The sequence below is a fragment of the Phoenix dactylifera genome, chromosome 2 (genome assembly GCF_051530095.1).
Source record: "Phoenix dactylifera cultivar Ajwa chromosome 2, Ajwa_hap1_PhDact_Kaust_v1.1, whole genome shotgun sequence".
Classification (NCBI taxonomy): Eukaryota; Viridiplantae; Streptophyta; class Magnoliopsida; order Arecales; family Arecaceae; genus Phoenix; species Phoenix dactylifera.
In genome coordinates, this window is record NC_143191.1 from 54,246,613 (window position 1) to 54,264,610 (window position 17,998).

Below are 17,998 nucleotides of genomic sequence, written 5' to 3' on the forward strand. Positions count from 1 at the left end.
TTAAGTTATATTTATAAAATAGCGTAGAGAATAATTTGAATTGGCTGTTTACATCCCGACCCAACGAGAAGATTTTGACCTGACCAAAACTATTGCCAACCCACGGTTTTTCCTGGTTCAGACTTCAGACCCATTAACTTGGACCGGTTTAGCTTTCTCGGGTGAGACTCGCTTTGGTTCGATGTTGGATCTCGGTCGGACCGTCGTCGTTATACCATTAGCCTATTACTTGGTGCACCCCACCCACCCCCCTCCTCTCTCTCAGGCTTGAGAACGGCGCCAGTCTTCTCCAGGTAATCTTCTTCCCTTATCCTTTCCCTTATCCTTGTTGTTTTTTTTAAAGGAAAAATTCGCGTAAACATGCTGTTTTTAGATGAAAGATTGCTCTCAAAAAAGTCCGATCTTTCGGTCGTTTTTATTCTGTGAAATCGAAATATTGGGGTTCCTTCCCACTTTTCCCACCAAAATTTCCTTTGTTGTAACCCTAGCCTATTTCTTGATCACTCCTCCTGAATCCTGATCGATTCATGATTTATGTGAATAACCTGGAACATCTACTCAGTCTTGTGTGATCTTGAGAATGCTTTGGGAATTGTTTGGAATTTATCCTAAATTTTTCAGCATTTTTATCGATGTTTGGGGAATGTCCTGGAACATCTGATATATTATTTGTAGTTTTATGGATATTTTGTGAAGTTTGTAACTTACCCTGATTTATGTTGAAGTGAGATTATTTATCGAGATGTTACCCAGTCTTTATTTTTCTTCTGAATTTTTTCTCAAGTACAAGCTTCCACCCTGAGGGAATTTATCCCAAGTTCCCACTTTGTGATTATGATCACAGAAGCTTTTGAAGTAGGATTATTATTCAATATGGTGTTCTTTTTGCTTAAAGAAGCTTTTCTTTCCCTTCTTTTCCTTGTGTTTTATTTGTTCCATGGAAAGCACCACTCTTACTTTGCTCATGTGAAGAAGATTACTCATGTAGGTGCTCTACTAGGTACAGTAGTACCATTATTAAAGTCTTTGAGGTAAAGGAGTTGCAGGTAGTTTGTTCAGGTTTCATGGGTTCCCATGTGATAACACCCGAAGATGTACTTGAATCACTAATGAATGATGGCACTATTGATGCTATTAGACTGAAGATTATAAATCAGCTAAAGGCCAATGTATGTATATCAACACCCAACTTTTTTTTGTTATCTAAATTCGGTATTTTTATGCGAAAAAAAATGATACATTTGTTTCTTTCCTGTGAGTGCAAATGTGCTTCCAGACCAAAGATAGAACTTATGCCAAATAAAAGCGTTTATAGGTGTATTCATTTGTTTTTGTTTGCATTATCATCCAATTATGAGCTATTGTCAAGGTGACTTGCTGCCAGTATATGGTGTAACTGCAATACTCCTGTTCTGAATATGATGTTTTTTATATATGATCTGTTGTGTGGTTGCTCTAATTTTGGTTATTATACTTTATATTTTCTGGAAATTATTGTTTTTTTTTATTTGTGAGATGAGACAACTCTAGGTTGGTTTAATGTGACCCAGTTGATTTTTATCTTGTTTTATATTATGAAAATGGGCAATTCTGTTCTATATTAATAGCCTGCAAAGATTATTGTCATAAAGGCCACACATTGACCTCTGAAATTCCTGTGCATCAGATTTTGTTAGAGAATGAGAAAATTAATCGAGCCAAGCCGCACATACGCACATACACGGAGAGTGAGGGAGTGTAATTGAAAATGTCTTGTGGCAACCTCCTGTGTCTTGGTGGTAAATTATTGTGATACATGGTTGTTGGGGGGAAAACCCAAGTCATTCCTCCTCAGAGGTGATCGGCCAAAGAGCGCCGACCAGAGAGGCGCTCGACTAGAAAGCGCCGACCAGAGGCGCTCGACCACAGAGCGCCGACCAGAGAGGCGCTCGACCACAGAGCGCCGACCAGACTCGATTAGAAAGCGCCGACCAGAGAGGCAACCCCGCCACAGGACACTCCGCTAAGCAACCAGCTCGGCTCGGCACCCGTGCCGGACCCGTGCCTTAGCCAAATATCCAATCTCCGCCTAACCCTCTAAAGGATTTGACAACTAAATACATGACTCCACTACAATCTGCCACCATCTCCAAGTCATCAAGGCACAAGATCTCCGCAGGCATTCGGCACGCCCTATCATTAATGCATGAGACCCCCTCAGGCCTCCGATGCACTCCGTCATTAAATGAACACGGCTCAAGGTGATCTCCGGATCACTGAACCATCAAAGCGCATGGCTCTTCCTGACCACCGGTTCACTCAGCAATCAATGCACTTGCCATCTACGAACCCCAGGCCCACCACGGCCGGCGGTTCAACCACCCCAACGGGTCCGATCAATCGTGACAACTCCTTGACTCCGGCCTGATCCGGCCTTATTCTCTACAACGCCATTAATGAGCATGATCGTGCCCAATTATCACGAAAGAAGACAAATCCCCTTGCCACCTCCCAGGTAACGTGATACCTTTCTATAAAAGGGAACCTGGGGGGAAAGAAAAGGGGACGGACACAGATACACACAAAAAAGAGAGAACAAACATTCTTCTCCTTTACTCCCCCCACATATCAGCCCCCTCTGACTTAAGCTTCGGAGGGCCGGCGCCGGGAAGCCCGGCCACCGGCTTTCTTGCAGGATTCCCCAGGAGGACGCCACCCGTCGACGCACCGCCATCCACCGTCCCGGCAGCGGAGCTCCTCTCCTCTCGGTTCGCGGCAGCCCCCGGGTCCAATTTCCAGCAACAGTTGGCGCTAGAGGAAGGGACCGAGTTGCTGCCATGAAACTAAGAAGTAAGGGGGCTTCCAATGCCTCTCGACGTCCTCCACCTAGTCCTGGACACTCTGTCCAGAACTCGCCGCCTCCGGCCGAGTCAACCCCTCAAGTTCGGCCGGAGCAGTTTGATGCCCTGGTGCAACAGGTGCAGGCCTTGGCTACCGCTGTCCAAGGCTTGCAACCCAGGGGCATCCCGACGGCACCGCTTCCTCCGGCTCCAGTTCAACCGGAGCCCCCTACAAGCGGGCTTCCCCTTCGAGGTCAGGACTCTCAAGTCCAGGCCTCCCTCTGGAGAGAACGCCCAGTTAGAGGCCCTGGTGGCTGGCCACAACCCTCGGAGGCTGAGTCGGTTCCAGGGCAACTTGCACCAGAACAAACCGCTGCAGCGATCCTCCAGAATGATGAACTCGACAAGAAGGTCGAGAAGCTGGAGCGCCAGATCCAGGCACTCCACGGAAGGAAATCGGGACGTGATGGTGACTTCGAGTTCACCACGAAGTCCCCCTTTTCCCAGGAGATTGAAGACGAGCCGGTCCCGCCGCGGTTCAAGATGCCCCAGGTGGAGCCTTACAACGGCAGGGCCGACCCCCTTGACCACCTGGATAGTTATCGGGTCTTAATGGCCCTACAAGGAGCCTCGGAGGCCATGATGTGCAAAGCTTTTCCAGCGACACTCCGAGGACCGGCCCGGCTTTGGTTTACCGGGCTGAAGCCGAGTATCGTCTCCTCTTTTGAGCAGCTCGGCAAGCAGTTCGCCGGCAATTTTGCCGCCAGCCAGCCCCAGCGGCGGACATCGGACTCCCTCCTTGACATCAAACAAAAGGAGGGAGAATCCCTCAGGGAGTATTTGGACCGGTTTACCGCCGCGACATGGGAAGTCCGGGAACTTGACCAGTCAATCGCCATGTCAGCACTAAAGACTGGAGCCCGGTCTTACAGGTTCCTCTTCTCTATCGAGAAGAATTTTCCTGCAGACCTCACCGAAATGCTTGTTCGGGCGCGGAAGTACGCCAAGGCTGAGGAAGCCGTGGCTGTTAGGCGGAGCGGGGCCGAGCAGACCTCCAAGAAACAGAAAAGACGTCGCGAGGAGCGTGGCCAGCCCAGAAGCCCGTCCCCGCGCCGAGCTAAAAATCCGCCCCGCTTGAAGAGTCCACCCCGACTACGGGGACCGCCTCAGCAGAGGTCACCACTCCGTCCAAGGTTTCCACCACGGGCCCGTGCACCTGAAGGGAGGTATGAAAACTACACTCCCCTCACCGCTCCTCGGGCCGAAATCCTCATGGAGATTGAGGGCCAGGATTACATCCGGCTCCCACCTCCGAAACGAGACCCCGGAGCTCGGCATGATCCCCGGAAGTATTGCCGTTTCCATCGGGATCACGGCCATGATACTGAGGACTGCTATCAGCTCCGGAACGAGATCGAAGTGCTCATCCGCCGAGGGGTGCTCGATCGATTCGTGCGAGGCCGGCGCGAAGAAAAGAAGCCAGCCGAAGGAGCCGCACGGCCTGAAGGTTCAAATGCCAACAGGCCCATCGCCGGCACCATCAACACCATCCGAGGCGGGGTCTCGGTTGGAGAAGCTTCAGGGGAAGGAACCTCCTCGAAGCGCCAGCGCGCCTCGGAAGCCATTTCTTTCTCAGACGATGATTTGGAGGGAGTCGAAACTCCCCACGATGATGCCGTGGTCATCTCCATGATCATAAATAGATTTGATGTAAAACGCATCTTGATCGATAATGGAAGCTCGGCGAATGTTTTGTATTTTGATGCCTACTGTAAAATGGGGATGACAGGAGAGCAACTACGGAGGATGAATGCTCCGTTGGTTGGATTTACTGGGGATTCAGTCCCAGTAGAGGGCGAGGTCGACCTCCTGGTCACGGTCGGGCTCGCCCCCCGTGAAAGTACCGTGGGGATGAGCTTCCTTGTGATACGCGTACCCTCGGTCTACAATGCCATTCTCGGAAGACCGGGTCTCAACGCCCTCCGAGCGGTAGTCTCGACTCGCCACCTGCTCATGCGATTCCCCACCAGCCAAGGAGTTGGCGAAGTTCGTGGGGACCAAACGGTAGCAAGACGATGCTACATGGCGACCCACGAGGCGAAACGACCAGCTGAGGTGCCTGTCCCAGCAACCGACCAGCCTTCAACTAAAACTCTGGAGGCACGGGTCAACCCTCAGAAAAAGCGGGTAGAGCCTAGTGAGTTACTAATCCAAGTTCCTTTGCGCGAAAACTTTCCCGAGCTAACCGTGCAGGTCGGCTCTGGCCTCAATGAGTGCGAAAGGGATCGCCTTGTCAACTTCTTGCGAGACAACCTGGACGTCTTCGCATGGTCGCCCGCGGATATGCCGGGGATAGATCCAGAGATCATGGTCCACCGGCTCCAAGTAAAGCCAACCTGCAAGCCCGTGCGACAAAAGAAGCGAGGCGCCGCCCCTAAACGACAACGAGCAGCAGCCGAGGAGGTTGACAAACTCCTCGAAGCTGGCTTCATCCGAGAAATATCCTACCCGGAGTGGCTCGCCAATGTGGTCCTCGTCAAAAAAGCCAGCGGGAAATGGCGCATGTGCGTGGACTACACCGACCTGAATAAAGCTTGCCCAAAGGACAGCTTCCCACTCCCCAGCATCGACCAGCTCGTGGACTCCACCTCGGGTCACGAGCTGTTAGCATTCATGGACGCCTTCTCCGGATACAACTAGATCCGCATGGCGCCAGAAGATGAAGAAAAAACGGCCTTCATCACCGATGGGGGAACCTACTGCTACAAAGTAATGCCATTCGGCTTAAAGAATGCCGGGGCAACTTATCAGAGGCTGGTCAGCCGGATCTTCAAAGATCAAATAGGCCGAAACATGGAGGTCTATGTTGATGACATGCTGGTGAAAAGCAAGGTGGCGCAAGACCATGTGGCCGACCTTGATGAAGCATTCTCCACACTCTGAAGGTACCAAATGAAGCTCAACCCAGCCAAATGCGCATTCGGAGTCACCTCCGGCAAATTCCTCGGCTTCATCATTACACAACGGGGAATCGAGGCCAATCCTGAAAAGATCCGAGCACTCCAGGAGATGACACCTCCGAGGACAGTCAAAGAGGTACAACGGCTTACGGGCCGAATTGCAGCTCTCGGGAGATTCATCTCCCGCTCAGCCGAGCGCTGCCTTCCATTCTTTGCGGCTCTCAAGAAGCCGAAAAACTTCCTGTGATCGGACGAGTGCCAGTAGTCTTTTGAAGAGCTCAAGCACCTTCTGGCTTCCTCTCCCCTGCTCACAAAGCCTCAACAGGGTGAACTCCTTTACCTATATTTAGCTGTCTTCCCTGTAGCAGTAAGCTCGGTCCTGGTCCGAGAGGAGGGCAAGCTCCAAAAACTAGTATATTACACCAGCCGGGTCTTGAGGGATGCTGAAACCCGATACTCCAAGCTGGAGAAGACTGCTTATGCCTTGGTCATCTCAGCTCGGAGGCTCCGGCCTTATTTCCAAGCCCACACAATGACCGTGCTGACCGACCAGCCAGTAAAGCAGATCCTGCAAAGATCAGACCGTGCAGGCCGGATTACTAAATGGGCCATCGAGCTCGGAAAATTTGACCTCGAGTACCGACCCAGACCGGCGATCAAAGCACAAGCACTCGCCGACTTCATAGTCGAGTGCACCATACCGGATGAGGTCGAGCCCGAACCTGAGCCTACGCCAACAGAGCAGACCCCGAGTTTGGCATGGACTTTGCATGTCGATGGCTCTTCAAACTCGGGGGGTAGCGGAGCAGGTCTCATCCTCACGAGCCCGGAGGGGGTGGTCGCTGAGCAAGCCCTACGCCTCGAGTTTCCTGCTTCCAACAATATGGCGGAGTACGAAGCACTCGTCGCCGGGCTCAAGCTAGCCAGAGAGCTAGGAGTGAAGGACCTGAAGGCCTTCAGCGATTCTCAGCTCGTCGTCAACCAAATCATGGGTGACTTCGAAGCCAGAGACCCCACAATGCAGAAATATCTTCAGAAGGTACGGGATCTCGCCTCGACCTTGGATTCTTTCCACATCCAACATGTTACCAGGTCGGAGAATCTTAGGGCCGACCAGCTGTCAAAGCTGGTGTCCTCTCGCATGAGCGAGCTCCCCAAAGCGGCGGCACTGGAGTATCTCCAAAAACCCAGTACAGAGGAGCCCGAGCAGGCCCTTTGCATTGAGTCCGAGCCAAGCTGGATGGACGAGCTCATCAGCTATCTGCAAGACGAAGTCCTCCCCAGTGATGAACGAGAGGCTCGCCGAGTAAAGCACTCCGCCACCTGGTACATATTGCATGAGGGAAAGCTCTATCGGAGATCTTTCACCTCTCCCCTCCTCAGATGTCTCCGCCCGACAGAGGCTGATTATGCAATGCGCGAAGTCCATGAAGGGATTTGCGGAAATCATCTGGGAGGACGAGCATTGGCCCATAAAATTTTGCGCCAAGGATACTATTGGCCGACACTCCAGAAGGATGCTGTGGACTTCGTCCGAAGATGCGACCGATGCCAGAGAAACGCCAATGTCCAACGCCGACCCTCGGCTCCCTTAACTTCTATCAGCTCCCCTTGGCCTTTTGCCCAGTGGGGAATTGACATTCTAGGACCATTTCCTATGGCTACCGGACAAAGGAAATTCCTGGTTGTCTCCATCGACTATTTCACAAAGTGGGTGGAAGCCGAGCCCCTTGCCCGGATCACCGAGCAGAAGATGCGGAATTTTGTATGGAAGTCAATAATTTGCAGATTCGGGCTCCCCCGCATCCTCATATCCGACAATGGTCGCCAGTTCGACAACCTCCATTTTAGAGAATTCTGCTTCGAGCTTGGCATCGACCACCGCTTCACCTCGGTCGCGCACCCTCAGACGAACGGAGAAACCGAGGTAACAAACCGTACTATTTTGCAGGGGCTCAAAGCCAGGCTCGACAAATCCAAAGGACAATGGGTCGAAGACCTATACAATGTCCTGTGGGCTTACCGGACTACATTCCGTGTCCCCACCAGCGAAACTCCCTTCAATCTAACGTACGGAACGGAAGCTGTCATCCCGTTGGAGATCGGACTCCCTTCTCCAAGGGTGGAGCATCACGAAGCCAGCTCCAACTCCTCACAACTCAGGAACAACCTCGATCTGATCGAGGAAACAAGGGAGGCCGCCCGAGTTCGCATGGCGAGGTACCAGCAAAAGACAGCACAGTACTACAACGCCAGGGTCAAAGTCAAATCCTTCAAAGCAGGGACCTTATCCTTAGGAGAGCCGAGGCCTCCCGACCAACTGAGCAAGGGAAGCTGGCTCCAAATTGGGAAGGACCTTACCGAGTCACGCGCATCCGCCGGCCCGGAACTTATAAGCTAGAGTCTCTAGATGGGACTCCCATTCCACGAAGCTGGAGTTCTGAAAATCTCCGCGTGTACTACCAGTAGGATCCCAAGGGGTCCCCCACTATTCAACCATAAATTTCATTTTATGTTGGTTTGTGTACTTGTTCGAACTCACCAATTCTCCTAATTGTCTCATGGTGCCAGGCTCATTCTCCATCGGCCAACGAGCTCGGCTCGTTCTCCATCGGCCAACGAGCTCGGCTCGTTCTCCTACCCCGATCACGGTCGGGATGCCCCGATACTTCGGGATGCGGTCTCCACCGACCAACGAGCTCGGCTCGTTCTCCACCGGCCAACGAGCTCGGCTCGTTCTCCACCGGCCAACGAGCTCGGCTCGTTCTCCACCGGCCAACGAGCTCGGCTCGTTCTCCACCGGCCAACGAGCTCGGCTCGTTCTCCTACCCTGACCACGGTCGGGATGCCCCGATATTTCGGGATGATGGAGTACCTACGTGGACTCCCTGAAGATGTTCGTGAGTTCGGGATGCGGTCTCCACCGACCAACGAGCTCGGCTCGTTCTCCATCGGCCAACGAGCTCGGCTCGTTCTCCATCGGCCAACGAGCTCGGCTCGTTCTCCTACCCCGACCACGGTCGGGATGCCCCGATACTTCGGGATGCGGTCTCCATCGACCAACGAGCTCGGCTCGTTCTCCATCGGCCAACGAGCTCGGCTCGTTCTCCTACCCCGACCACGGTCGGGATGTCCCGATACTTCGGGATGCGGTCTCCATCGACCAACGAGCTCGGCTCGTTCTCCATCGGCCAACGAGCTCGGCTCGTTCTCCATCGGCCAACGAGCTCGGCTCGTTCTCCTACCCCGACCACGGTCGGGATGCCCCGATATTTCGGGATGCGTTCTCCATTGGTCACAGAGCTCGACTCAATCTCCTGTTCGTGATCAACGAAAAGCCCATGATTTGCAGCACTGGATTCTTCTATCTTGCCGGCATCCTCAAAGAACGGACTCCGAGCAGAGGAGCGTCTTCAGTCGCCAGGCGAAGTTCACAGCCTCGGCGTAAGAACGCTCACGGTACCAGGTACCCATTCAATTAATGTCTTTACATAATCTCGGTTATTTTCATTTTTGGATTCCTCTATCTTGCCGGCGTCCTCAAAGAACGGACTCTGAGCAGAGGAGCGTCATCAGTCGCCAGGCGAAGTTCACAGCCTCGGCGTAAGAACGCTCACGGTACCAGATACCCATTCAATTAATGTCTTTACATAATCTCGGTTATTTTCGTTCTTGGATTCCTCTATCTTGTCGGCGTCCTCAAAGAACGGACTCTGAGCAGAGGAGCGTCTTCAGTCGCCAGGCAAAGTTCACAGCCTCGGCGTAAGAACGCTCACGGTACCAGGTACCCATTCAATTAATATCTTTTACATTCTCATTTATTTTCATTCTTGGTTAATTAACTACCTGAATGAACCTCCGACCATCGTCGAGGTACCTGGTCGGGCCAATCATCGCTCGGCCTCACCCCTCCTACGTGCACTGTTCAATGGCAAGCTTAGTCTATGCCGTCAGCTCGATGAATTCCCATCTCAAGCTGACAGACGTTCAACTCGTATGTCGGAAAAAAATCTGATCATCCGCCTCGGCAACCCGAGATCCGGGCCCAAAAGTTCACTAGGAACTTTAAATCTAGTGACCCTAGTCCTAGGGCTCGGTCGAATTCTGAGCTAAGCTCGAAAAGACTTCCCGAGCCCAAGCGCGTCCTAGACATAAGCGTCGCTATATTACTGATCTTAGGACCGAGTAACGGAAACTCAGACCTAAGCTCGGCTGTGCCAAGCCTAAACGCAAGTCCAACTATGTGGCGAACGAAGTTGGGGCCGTAGAGCCCAATTCCTTGGAGCCTAAAAGCGGATCCAAGTGAAAGAAATCTAAGTCAACCAAAGCACAAGTCAAGCTGCAAGTTATAACAAATATGTATATTCATTTCAAAAAGCCCGTAGGCTAAGTACAAAGCTCGGGCCCGGCCTTAACAAATGTGGGGGCCATCCCGACTTACAAAAAAAAAAAAAAAAAAAACTATACTAAGACTCAGGCTCGGCGGCTTCAGGAATGGCCGGCTCTGCGATCAAAGCCTCTTCCTCGGCAGCCTCGGCAGCACCAGGAACAGCCTCGGAGGCCATCTCGGTGACCTCGGGGACAGCCTCGGCCGCCTCGGCCAGACCTCCCTGGTCGGCCTCCGGAGTTTCTGCCTCCGCCTCCGACCTTTCGACCCCTGCTCCTGGTTTGAGCAGGTTCAGGTCAAAGTCAGGAAGGAGCCGCCGCAATTGGTTGCGGAAGTCCTTGAAGCCTTGGATCAGCCCGTTCACACCTTCCTCTTCCAGAAGATCACGGAACTCCTCCGACTCGCGGAAGAGCCTAACCGCGTCTTGGGCCTGCTCCCGAGCCTCTTGCTCCCGAGCCTCGTGATACGCGGCTTTCCGCTCGAGGTTTTTTACTTCCCGCTCGAGCTCCAAGGTTTTAAGGCGGGCGTTCCCCACCTCCTGCTCGCGGGTAGCCAGCGCCAGCTCGGCCTCGGCCAGACGAGCCTCAGTGGCGCGCACTTCGGATCTGGCCAGAGTGTGCGCGCCCTTCTCCTCTTCGAGCTCGGCAGTCAGAGCTCGGACCTCGTCCTCGACCGCTCCCACCCTTACTTGGAGCGCCTGGCGCTCGGCCTCGGACGCCTGGCACCTTGCCTCGGCCTCCTCGTGCCCCCGCTGATGCCCCCGGGCCCGCTCCCGGTAGTCTTGCACTATGTGCATCAGCGTCTCCGTCTCATGCAGATGCTGTAAAAGAGACGTGAGAAACGTGAGAAACTAAAAATAAAACTTGCATAACTGTACAAACAGGAAGACTAACTTACCCGGACGGCAAAACAAAGAGTAGAGTCCCTGAAGGCGCCGTAGTTCATGGACCGTATTTTGGCCTGGTCGGCCGGAAGTAGCGCGACCCGGAATACTTCGCGCGCCACTTGGGGATTATCGAGGGCCGAATCGCCCTCGAAGACCGACCAGGCGGGAGCGTAAGGCACCCGCTCCCGTGAGCCCGACGAGCCCGGAAGGCCGACTTCGGCTGGCCTAGGCGGAGCCGACCCCGCAACTCCTTGGCTGCTCCCCGGCTCGGAACTGGAGGGCTGGGGTCGGACAGGCGGCCGATCTGACTGCCGCAAAACCGGAGCGGAGCGCGCGAGCGCCAAACCCGCTGAACTTCCCCCCTGGTCGGCGATTGGGGCTTCCTGCCGACCAGGGACCCGTGAAATTGGCGCCGGGCACGGGAGCGCCACCGTAGCTCCACTAGAGCCCGCGCCCCTAGAGCCCGCGCCCTCCCCCCGACCAGCTTCGGAGCGCGCGGGGCGAGGTGCGCCCACCTCGACCGCTGCGGTCGCCGAGATCTTCGCCTTCTTTCTCGGCTCGATTGGTTCTCCCGAGAGCTCGGCCGCCCTCTTCTGGAACCGGGCGTATAGAACCTCGCTCTTGGTCACCATCTTTGCGATATCTGCAAGGACGAGCAGGATTAGAATTTAGAACTGTAACAAAATGGAAAAGACACCCTACTGTTACCCTTACCCTGAGGACGCGCCGAGCTCAGGCCAACGTTCACTAGAGCGTCCTCACTTATGAGGCCGCTCAGTAAAATACCGTCCCCGAGGCTGCGGATGGTGTCGATGATCCCCTGCTCGTGCGGAGAAAGCTTGGGGACTTTGTTGACGGACCTGAGCTGGGTCGGCCCCCACCTAGGATCAAACCCCCATGTTCGTTCAGAACCTAGAAAGAAGAACTTCTTCTTCCAGTCATGAATGGACGAAGGAGCGCCCTGAAAGAGTGGCCGACCCGCCCGAAGGGCGATGTAGAGCCACTCTCCGTCTCCCGGATTCGACTTCAACACAAAAAGTCGCCGGAAAACGTTGACAGAGGTCGGAATCCCGTACGCTAAACACAGCGACAGGAAACCGACCACTGTCCTCCAGGCATTCGGAGCAAGCTGCGCCGGAACCAATTGATATTCCGTCAGCAACTCGTTCACGAACCCGTGAAGAGGAAATCGTAGGCCGGCCCAGAGTGCCTCCAAGTACACTCCAATCCGGCCTACCGGAGGATCGGTTACCCGATCCTCCCGCCTGGCGGGCTCCAAACGGAACCCTTGTAAAGGGAAAAACCACTCCTCGGTCATTTCGACCTCCAGCACACCCATGGTAGACTCGACTTCACTCGGACCGGAACCCATTAGGAGGAAGAAAGAGAAAAAGATCGAGAGGAAAAGGGACCTGTAAAAAATGCCGGAGAAAGAAAACTTCGGACTGAGAAAAGCTGGAGGAAGAAGACAATAAGAAAAGAACGGGAGGCCAGGTGAGAATTTAAATAGACCCCTCCAACGGCCCAGATCAGCGAGAAAAACGCTGCACCCCGTTCGGATTACGACGCGTGTCGGCCCAAAAGACGGAGCGCCACATTTAATTCGGGCTGACGCTTCGAACACAGAAGCGCCCCGTCGGATCGTACGGCCCCATCATAAGCCCACGACGCGAGGACGCTTCGAAGAAGGCGTCCCAATAATGAGGCATTTCGGGAAAGAAGAGACGCCGCCTATTAATGGCACCTCGAAGCGCCCGATAATTCGAAACGCGCTATAATTTAAAATTTTCATAATTCATAATGACCCAACTAAAACTACTTCCCGCGCTCAAACTGGCAACCAGCTGGAACTCGGAAGTCGGGGGGTAGTGTTGGGGGGAAAACCCAAGTCATTCCTCCTCAGAGGTGATCGGCCAAAGAGCGCCGACCAGAGAGGCGCTCGACTAGAAAGCGCCGACCAGAGGCGCTCGACTACAGAGCGCCGACCAGAGGCGCTCGACTAGAAAGCGCCGACCAAAGGCGCTCGACCACAGAGCGCCGACCAGAGAGGCGCTCGACCACAGAGCGCCGACCAGAGAGGCGCTCGACCAAAGAGCGCCGACCAGAGGCACTCGATTAGAAAGCGCCGACCAGAGAGGCAACCCCGCCACAGGACACTCCGCTAAGCAACCAGCTCGGCTCGGCACCCGTGCCGAACCCGTGCCTTAGCCAAATATCCAATCTCCGCCTAACCCTCTAAAGGATCTGACAACTAAATACATGACTCCACTACAATCTGCCACCATCCCCAAGTCATCAAGGCACAAGATCTCCGCAGGCATTCGGCACGCCCTATCATTAATGCATAAGACCCCCTCAGGCCTCCGATGCACTCCGTCATTAAATGAACACGGCTCAAGGTGATCTCCGGATCACTGAACCATCAAAGCGCATGGCTCTTCCTGACCACCGGTTCACTCAGCAATCAATGTACTTGCCATCTACGAACCCCAGGCCCACCACGGCCGGCGGTTCAACCACCCCAACGGGTCCGATCAATCGTGACAACTTCCTGACTCCGGCCTGATCCGGCCTTATTCTCCACAACGCCATTAATGAGCATGATCGTGCCCAATTATCACGAAAGAAGACAAATCTCCTTGCCACCTCCCAGGTAACGTGATACCTTTCTATAAAAGGGAACCTGGGGAGAAAGAAAAGGGGACGGACACAGATACACACAAAAAAGAGAGAACAAACATTCTTCTCCTTTACTCCTCCCACATATCAGCCCCCTCTGACTTAAGCTTCGGAGGGCCGGCGCCGGGAAGCCCGGCCACCGGCTTTCTTGCAGGATTCCCCAGGAGGACGCCATCCGTCGACGCACCGCCATCCACCGTCCCGGCAGCGGAGCTCCTCCCCTCTCGGTTCGCGGCAGCCCCCGGGTCCAATTTCCAGCAACAATGGTGTACTCAATATTCTTGGAGAAGGTTTGGTTCAACTATGCAAGGGCCATTTTTGGTTCCATGTTTGGTGGGGAAGTGTGACGTCCTACCTGGTAGATAGGAGATAGAGGCTGTTAGCAGAGGCTTTGAGAAAGTACAACACAAGGATTATCGCAATTATGGTTTGTATAACAGATTGAGGTGGCTTAAGGTGTCTATTATGATAAGAGACATGGAACAGCAAAATGAACAAGGAATGCTTGCATCCACACCCGTAGGGTGTGAGCCGCTGTTGTACCAAAAAAAAAAAAAACAAGAGATGCTCGGCCATGTTTGTTGTTTCGAGATGTGTTTTCTATGGAGATTCTTTTTTTTTTTTTTTTTTTTTTGTCTTAGTGTTATTTCTGGAACATTAGAGTAGAGAAGTAGGACCTGGTGGAACATCATGGAGAGCAACAGATTTTAGGGGAAGGGGTTTCTGTATGTATTTTTTATGGGTGTTTTGAAGTGAATTTGGCATTTATTCTTAGGCTAGTAGGCTGTAGTTGGTCTATTTTGGGCTATATTGCATTGAAGGTCAGTGTTAGAGGGTAGGCCTTTTTGGGTTGGAATAACATATGGTTATAAGTCCAGGCCTCGGAAGAATTGGTCCAAAGGTTAAAGTCATGGTCATTGTGGTTAAAATAACATATAAATAGGGTCTGACAAGGCCTATTAAGTGAGATATAGTATGTAAAGCTTGTGTGTTAACATTGAGGCTGGTATTAAGGTTTTAACAGATCCTCTGTATGTGAATATAATGGTTAAGTTGTTACTTTAGGTTTTGGGTTATACAGGATAGGTCAATTGTAGTTATGTATGAGGGTTGTTGGGAGGGAAAACGTTCTGGATAGCATGCATAGGCTAGTGGATAAAGATACAAGCTAATAATTATTGTTAAGGTTGAGGGTCAAATGGTACTAATTGTGATGTTTAAGGATCAGGGGTCAGAGTGGAAGGTCAAAGTCAGTGTATATGAAAGGCTAAGTTTATGGGTAAAAATGATGCACCTTATATCCTGTAGCTTCTTTGTTGAATGTGGAGATTACTAAGCTGCCTAGGTGTTTCCACAATTAGACGTTAATTTTTTTTAGTGAACCTGCTTCTTTAATTTCGAAATTTGTTCTCTTTCATAAGGGTTGATTTTTCATCTCTAGGCTTCTTATAACTACACTAATGTTGGATGCACGGAGAAAATCCCTCAGCTTTGAGGGGCATGTGCAGCAAGCCAGCAACTTATATGATTCTTATTGTTTTTGTTGGGTATGATTTTGTGATATATGTACATTTGTATCCTGCATGTAATTCCCTAAATGATCTTTGAATTATTCATGAGTATTTAAGATAGAACTTAACAAAAGATGAATTACTTACTAATTCATGCATTTTGGTTTGTGGATCCAAGTTACATTTATGGGTAATGTCCTCTGTATATTGCTATGATTGGTCAGATCTCCTTACAGCTACTAAACTTATGGTGGTATACTTGGAGTATGCATCATTACTGAAAGTTTTTCTTCAAATGTTTCGATTCATTGTGAACATTTTGAAGCAAAAGTTTAAAAGTAAAACAAGATGTTTAAATAGGTTTTATGCTGTTTTGTACATGATTAGTTTATTGCATCCAAAAGACAACCATTCAGCTAATATTGACTCGATGATTTAGCCAAAAATTTCCGAACCTGACTGCCTACAGGCAAAATGGTTCTGTCAGTTTTAGTGTAATGAAAATGACTTCTGAAACCTTACAGTCCTCGATGTAGTCGAGCAGGAGAAAATCTCTCCAATGTCGAATTGTTACTAATTTTTTATCTTATTATTTATTCTCTTGCATGACAAGGGCAGGGAGAAGTATTTAACCTTTCATGCCCCTGAAAACAGTCATGTGGGATCCTGAGTGGATTTTAAAGGATGCCCCGAAAAAATGTGGCTTTTGATTAATAAGGGTTAGTTGTGTAAGGTTCCGCTTCTGAGGACTTCAAGCACATTTACTGCCTGACCTTGTGATTAGTGGAAAAGCACCCCTACAACCTCTACCCAATATTCTCTCCTTGTTTCTGCGTAAGCACTTCAAAAACTGCTAATAGGCCTTCTTGTAGTAGTATCAAAAATTAGCTGGCAGACCTGAATCCGAGAGTGTTGTTTGGTCAATGATTTATGCTGAAACAACAAAATATTAGAACAATGTCACTTTTGCTTAAAAGGAAGCTAGATTGTTTTTCTGTTGATTGCTTAAAAAAGAATTAAATTGTCTAAAAAAATCATTTGGTTTAGGACAGCCATCTCTGTGTAAGTTCCTTAATTGCAGGCTGGCTTTGCTTGCAGGAAGAGCTGAAGAACAATACAATTACAATGGTGGAGCAAAGTAAGGTTCTAAACACTCCTGGTGCAGAGAAACAGACCAAGCGAGAGTTATTTGATGCACTTCGTCGAGAACTTGAGTGAGTAGTTGTTCTTACAGATGCACACCAGAAATGTCACATAAAAGATAAAAAGAAAACACAATTATCCTTTTTTTCCCAGTATTGATGTCAAGTATCTGATTAAGATCTATGCTTCTAAATCTTCTTTCAAGAAAGAGGATTACAATATGCTGCTTCTGATTGTTAGCTTGTTAAATCCATTTTATTTAAGAAAATCATCTCCTACGTTATTTCTTTAATGGAAAATATAACTTAGTAGCATTCTCTACTGGGCTTGTCTTCATGTGACTGATTTAATCGTGATATTTTCTACATACTGTGAATGAACTCAATGTCTTGATTTTATGAAGACTGGTAGTTTCATTTTCCTGTGTTTCCCTTGGGGAAAGAACACAAATTTAAGAAAGCTATTTGAGGCTCCGCGAGGTTATATTTCAATTACTTAAGATATTGAGGGAGTAATCTCCTCCCTTTACCCTCGAAAGGGGGAAAAAAAGAACAGGCAGGTTTTCCCTTTTAATCGAAAAAAAAGAAAGAGAAAAACAGAGACTTTGACAGTAAATGTCATTTAGTAAACCACGTTTTATTGCTTTACAATACTAAACTTATTTATTAGTAAATTTGTAGAACTCCAGTGCTCGAAAAGGCTTCGAAAGCAGTTTGGGAGCTGATTCTTGACAACAGTGGTTTGGGGAAGGAGATCAGTGAAACCGTTGAGAGAGTTTACTGCCGGCTAAGTGGCCATGAACTGGCGCCAGTACTGCCTCCACCTCCACCCTCCACCAGTGATGTCCAACCAGAGAAGGAGAACGAAATGAAAGACAAGGGGGAAGGAGAGAAGGCCATGGAGATGGAGAAGTCTGAGTCATCATCAAGGAAGAGGACCTTCAGTGAGTTGAGCACTCAAGGAACAGAGGTAGATGCAAATGGTAGTGTCGACCAGCCTCCGGTTGTATCAGATGATGGTGTGCTACCATCAGCCAACCCAAAGACATGATAAAATGGCAATAGTATTTGCCGACTAGATGAATTTAGGACCTTTTAGTAGAAAAATTATAACCCGGGTTGGTTTTGACTTGAGAAAGCTTGACATGAATTTTATGGTTGAATCTATTGCAATTGCAAGGTGCAGCAAATATTCTAGGGCATGGGATAATCTTGTGAAGTGTATTATCTGGTTCTTCATGAGGTTTGAGTCTTCATGATAGTGCTTTCACCCTTTGCATTTGCCTGCATCCATGTGTTTTTGGAGGGTTTGGAGGCAATTTCATCTGCCTTCAGAAAATTATCAACCACCCTCTCAACAGGTGTTTTATTACATTTCATGGACATTATAAATGTAAGTATATTGTAAGTTGCTATTTTATGACATTTACTTGTCTTCACAAGTGATTCTATTTGTTCACGAAAAAAAAAAAAGATTCTATTTGAAACCCTGAAATGTTCTTGATTCTATATGTAACTTCACTTTCATTTATAACTTGTAAGATCAAAAGCATAAGCAGCACATGCTGCCTCTTTTACGAAAGATCTGTCAACTTAAACCTGCCCATTTTCTGC

The 17,998-nt window shown here is 50.2% G+C and overlaps 1 protein-coding gene across 2 annotated transcripts; it reads left to right on the plus strand.

Moving 5' to 3' along the window:
- Positions 1-238: 238 nt before the first annotated feature.
- Positions 239-17,809, plus strand: LOC103720630 (uncharacterized). Of its 2 annotated transcripts, none has more exons than XM_088717012.1 (4): positions 239-293; positions 1,047-1,169; positions 16,341-16,456; positions 17,066-17,586. In XM_088717012.1, exons 2-4 carry the CDS (start codon positions 1,065-1,067, stop codon positions 17,433-17,435), a joined length of 591 nt encoding a protein of 196 aa, XP_088573138.1. In that variant the 5' UTR covers positions 239-293; positions 1,047-1,064; the 3' UTR covers positions 17,436-17,586. The 2 variants fall into 2 exon arrangements, with proteins under 2 accessions (XP_088573138.1, XP_008808651.1); XM_008810429.5 differs by having other exon boundaries at positions 245-293; positions 989-1,169; positions 17,066-17,809.
- The last annotated feature ends 189 nt before the right edge of the window (positions 17,810-17,998 follow it).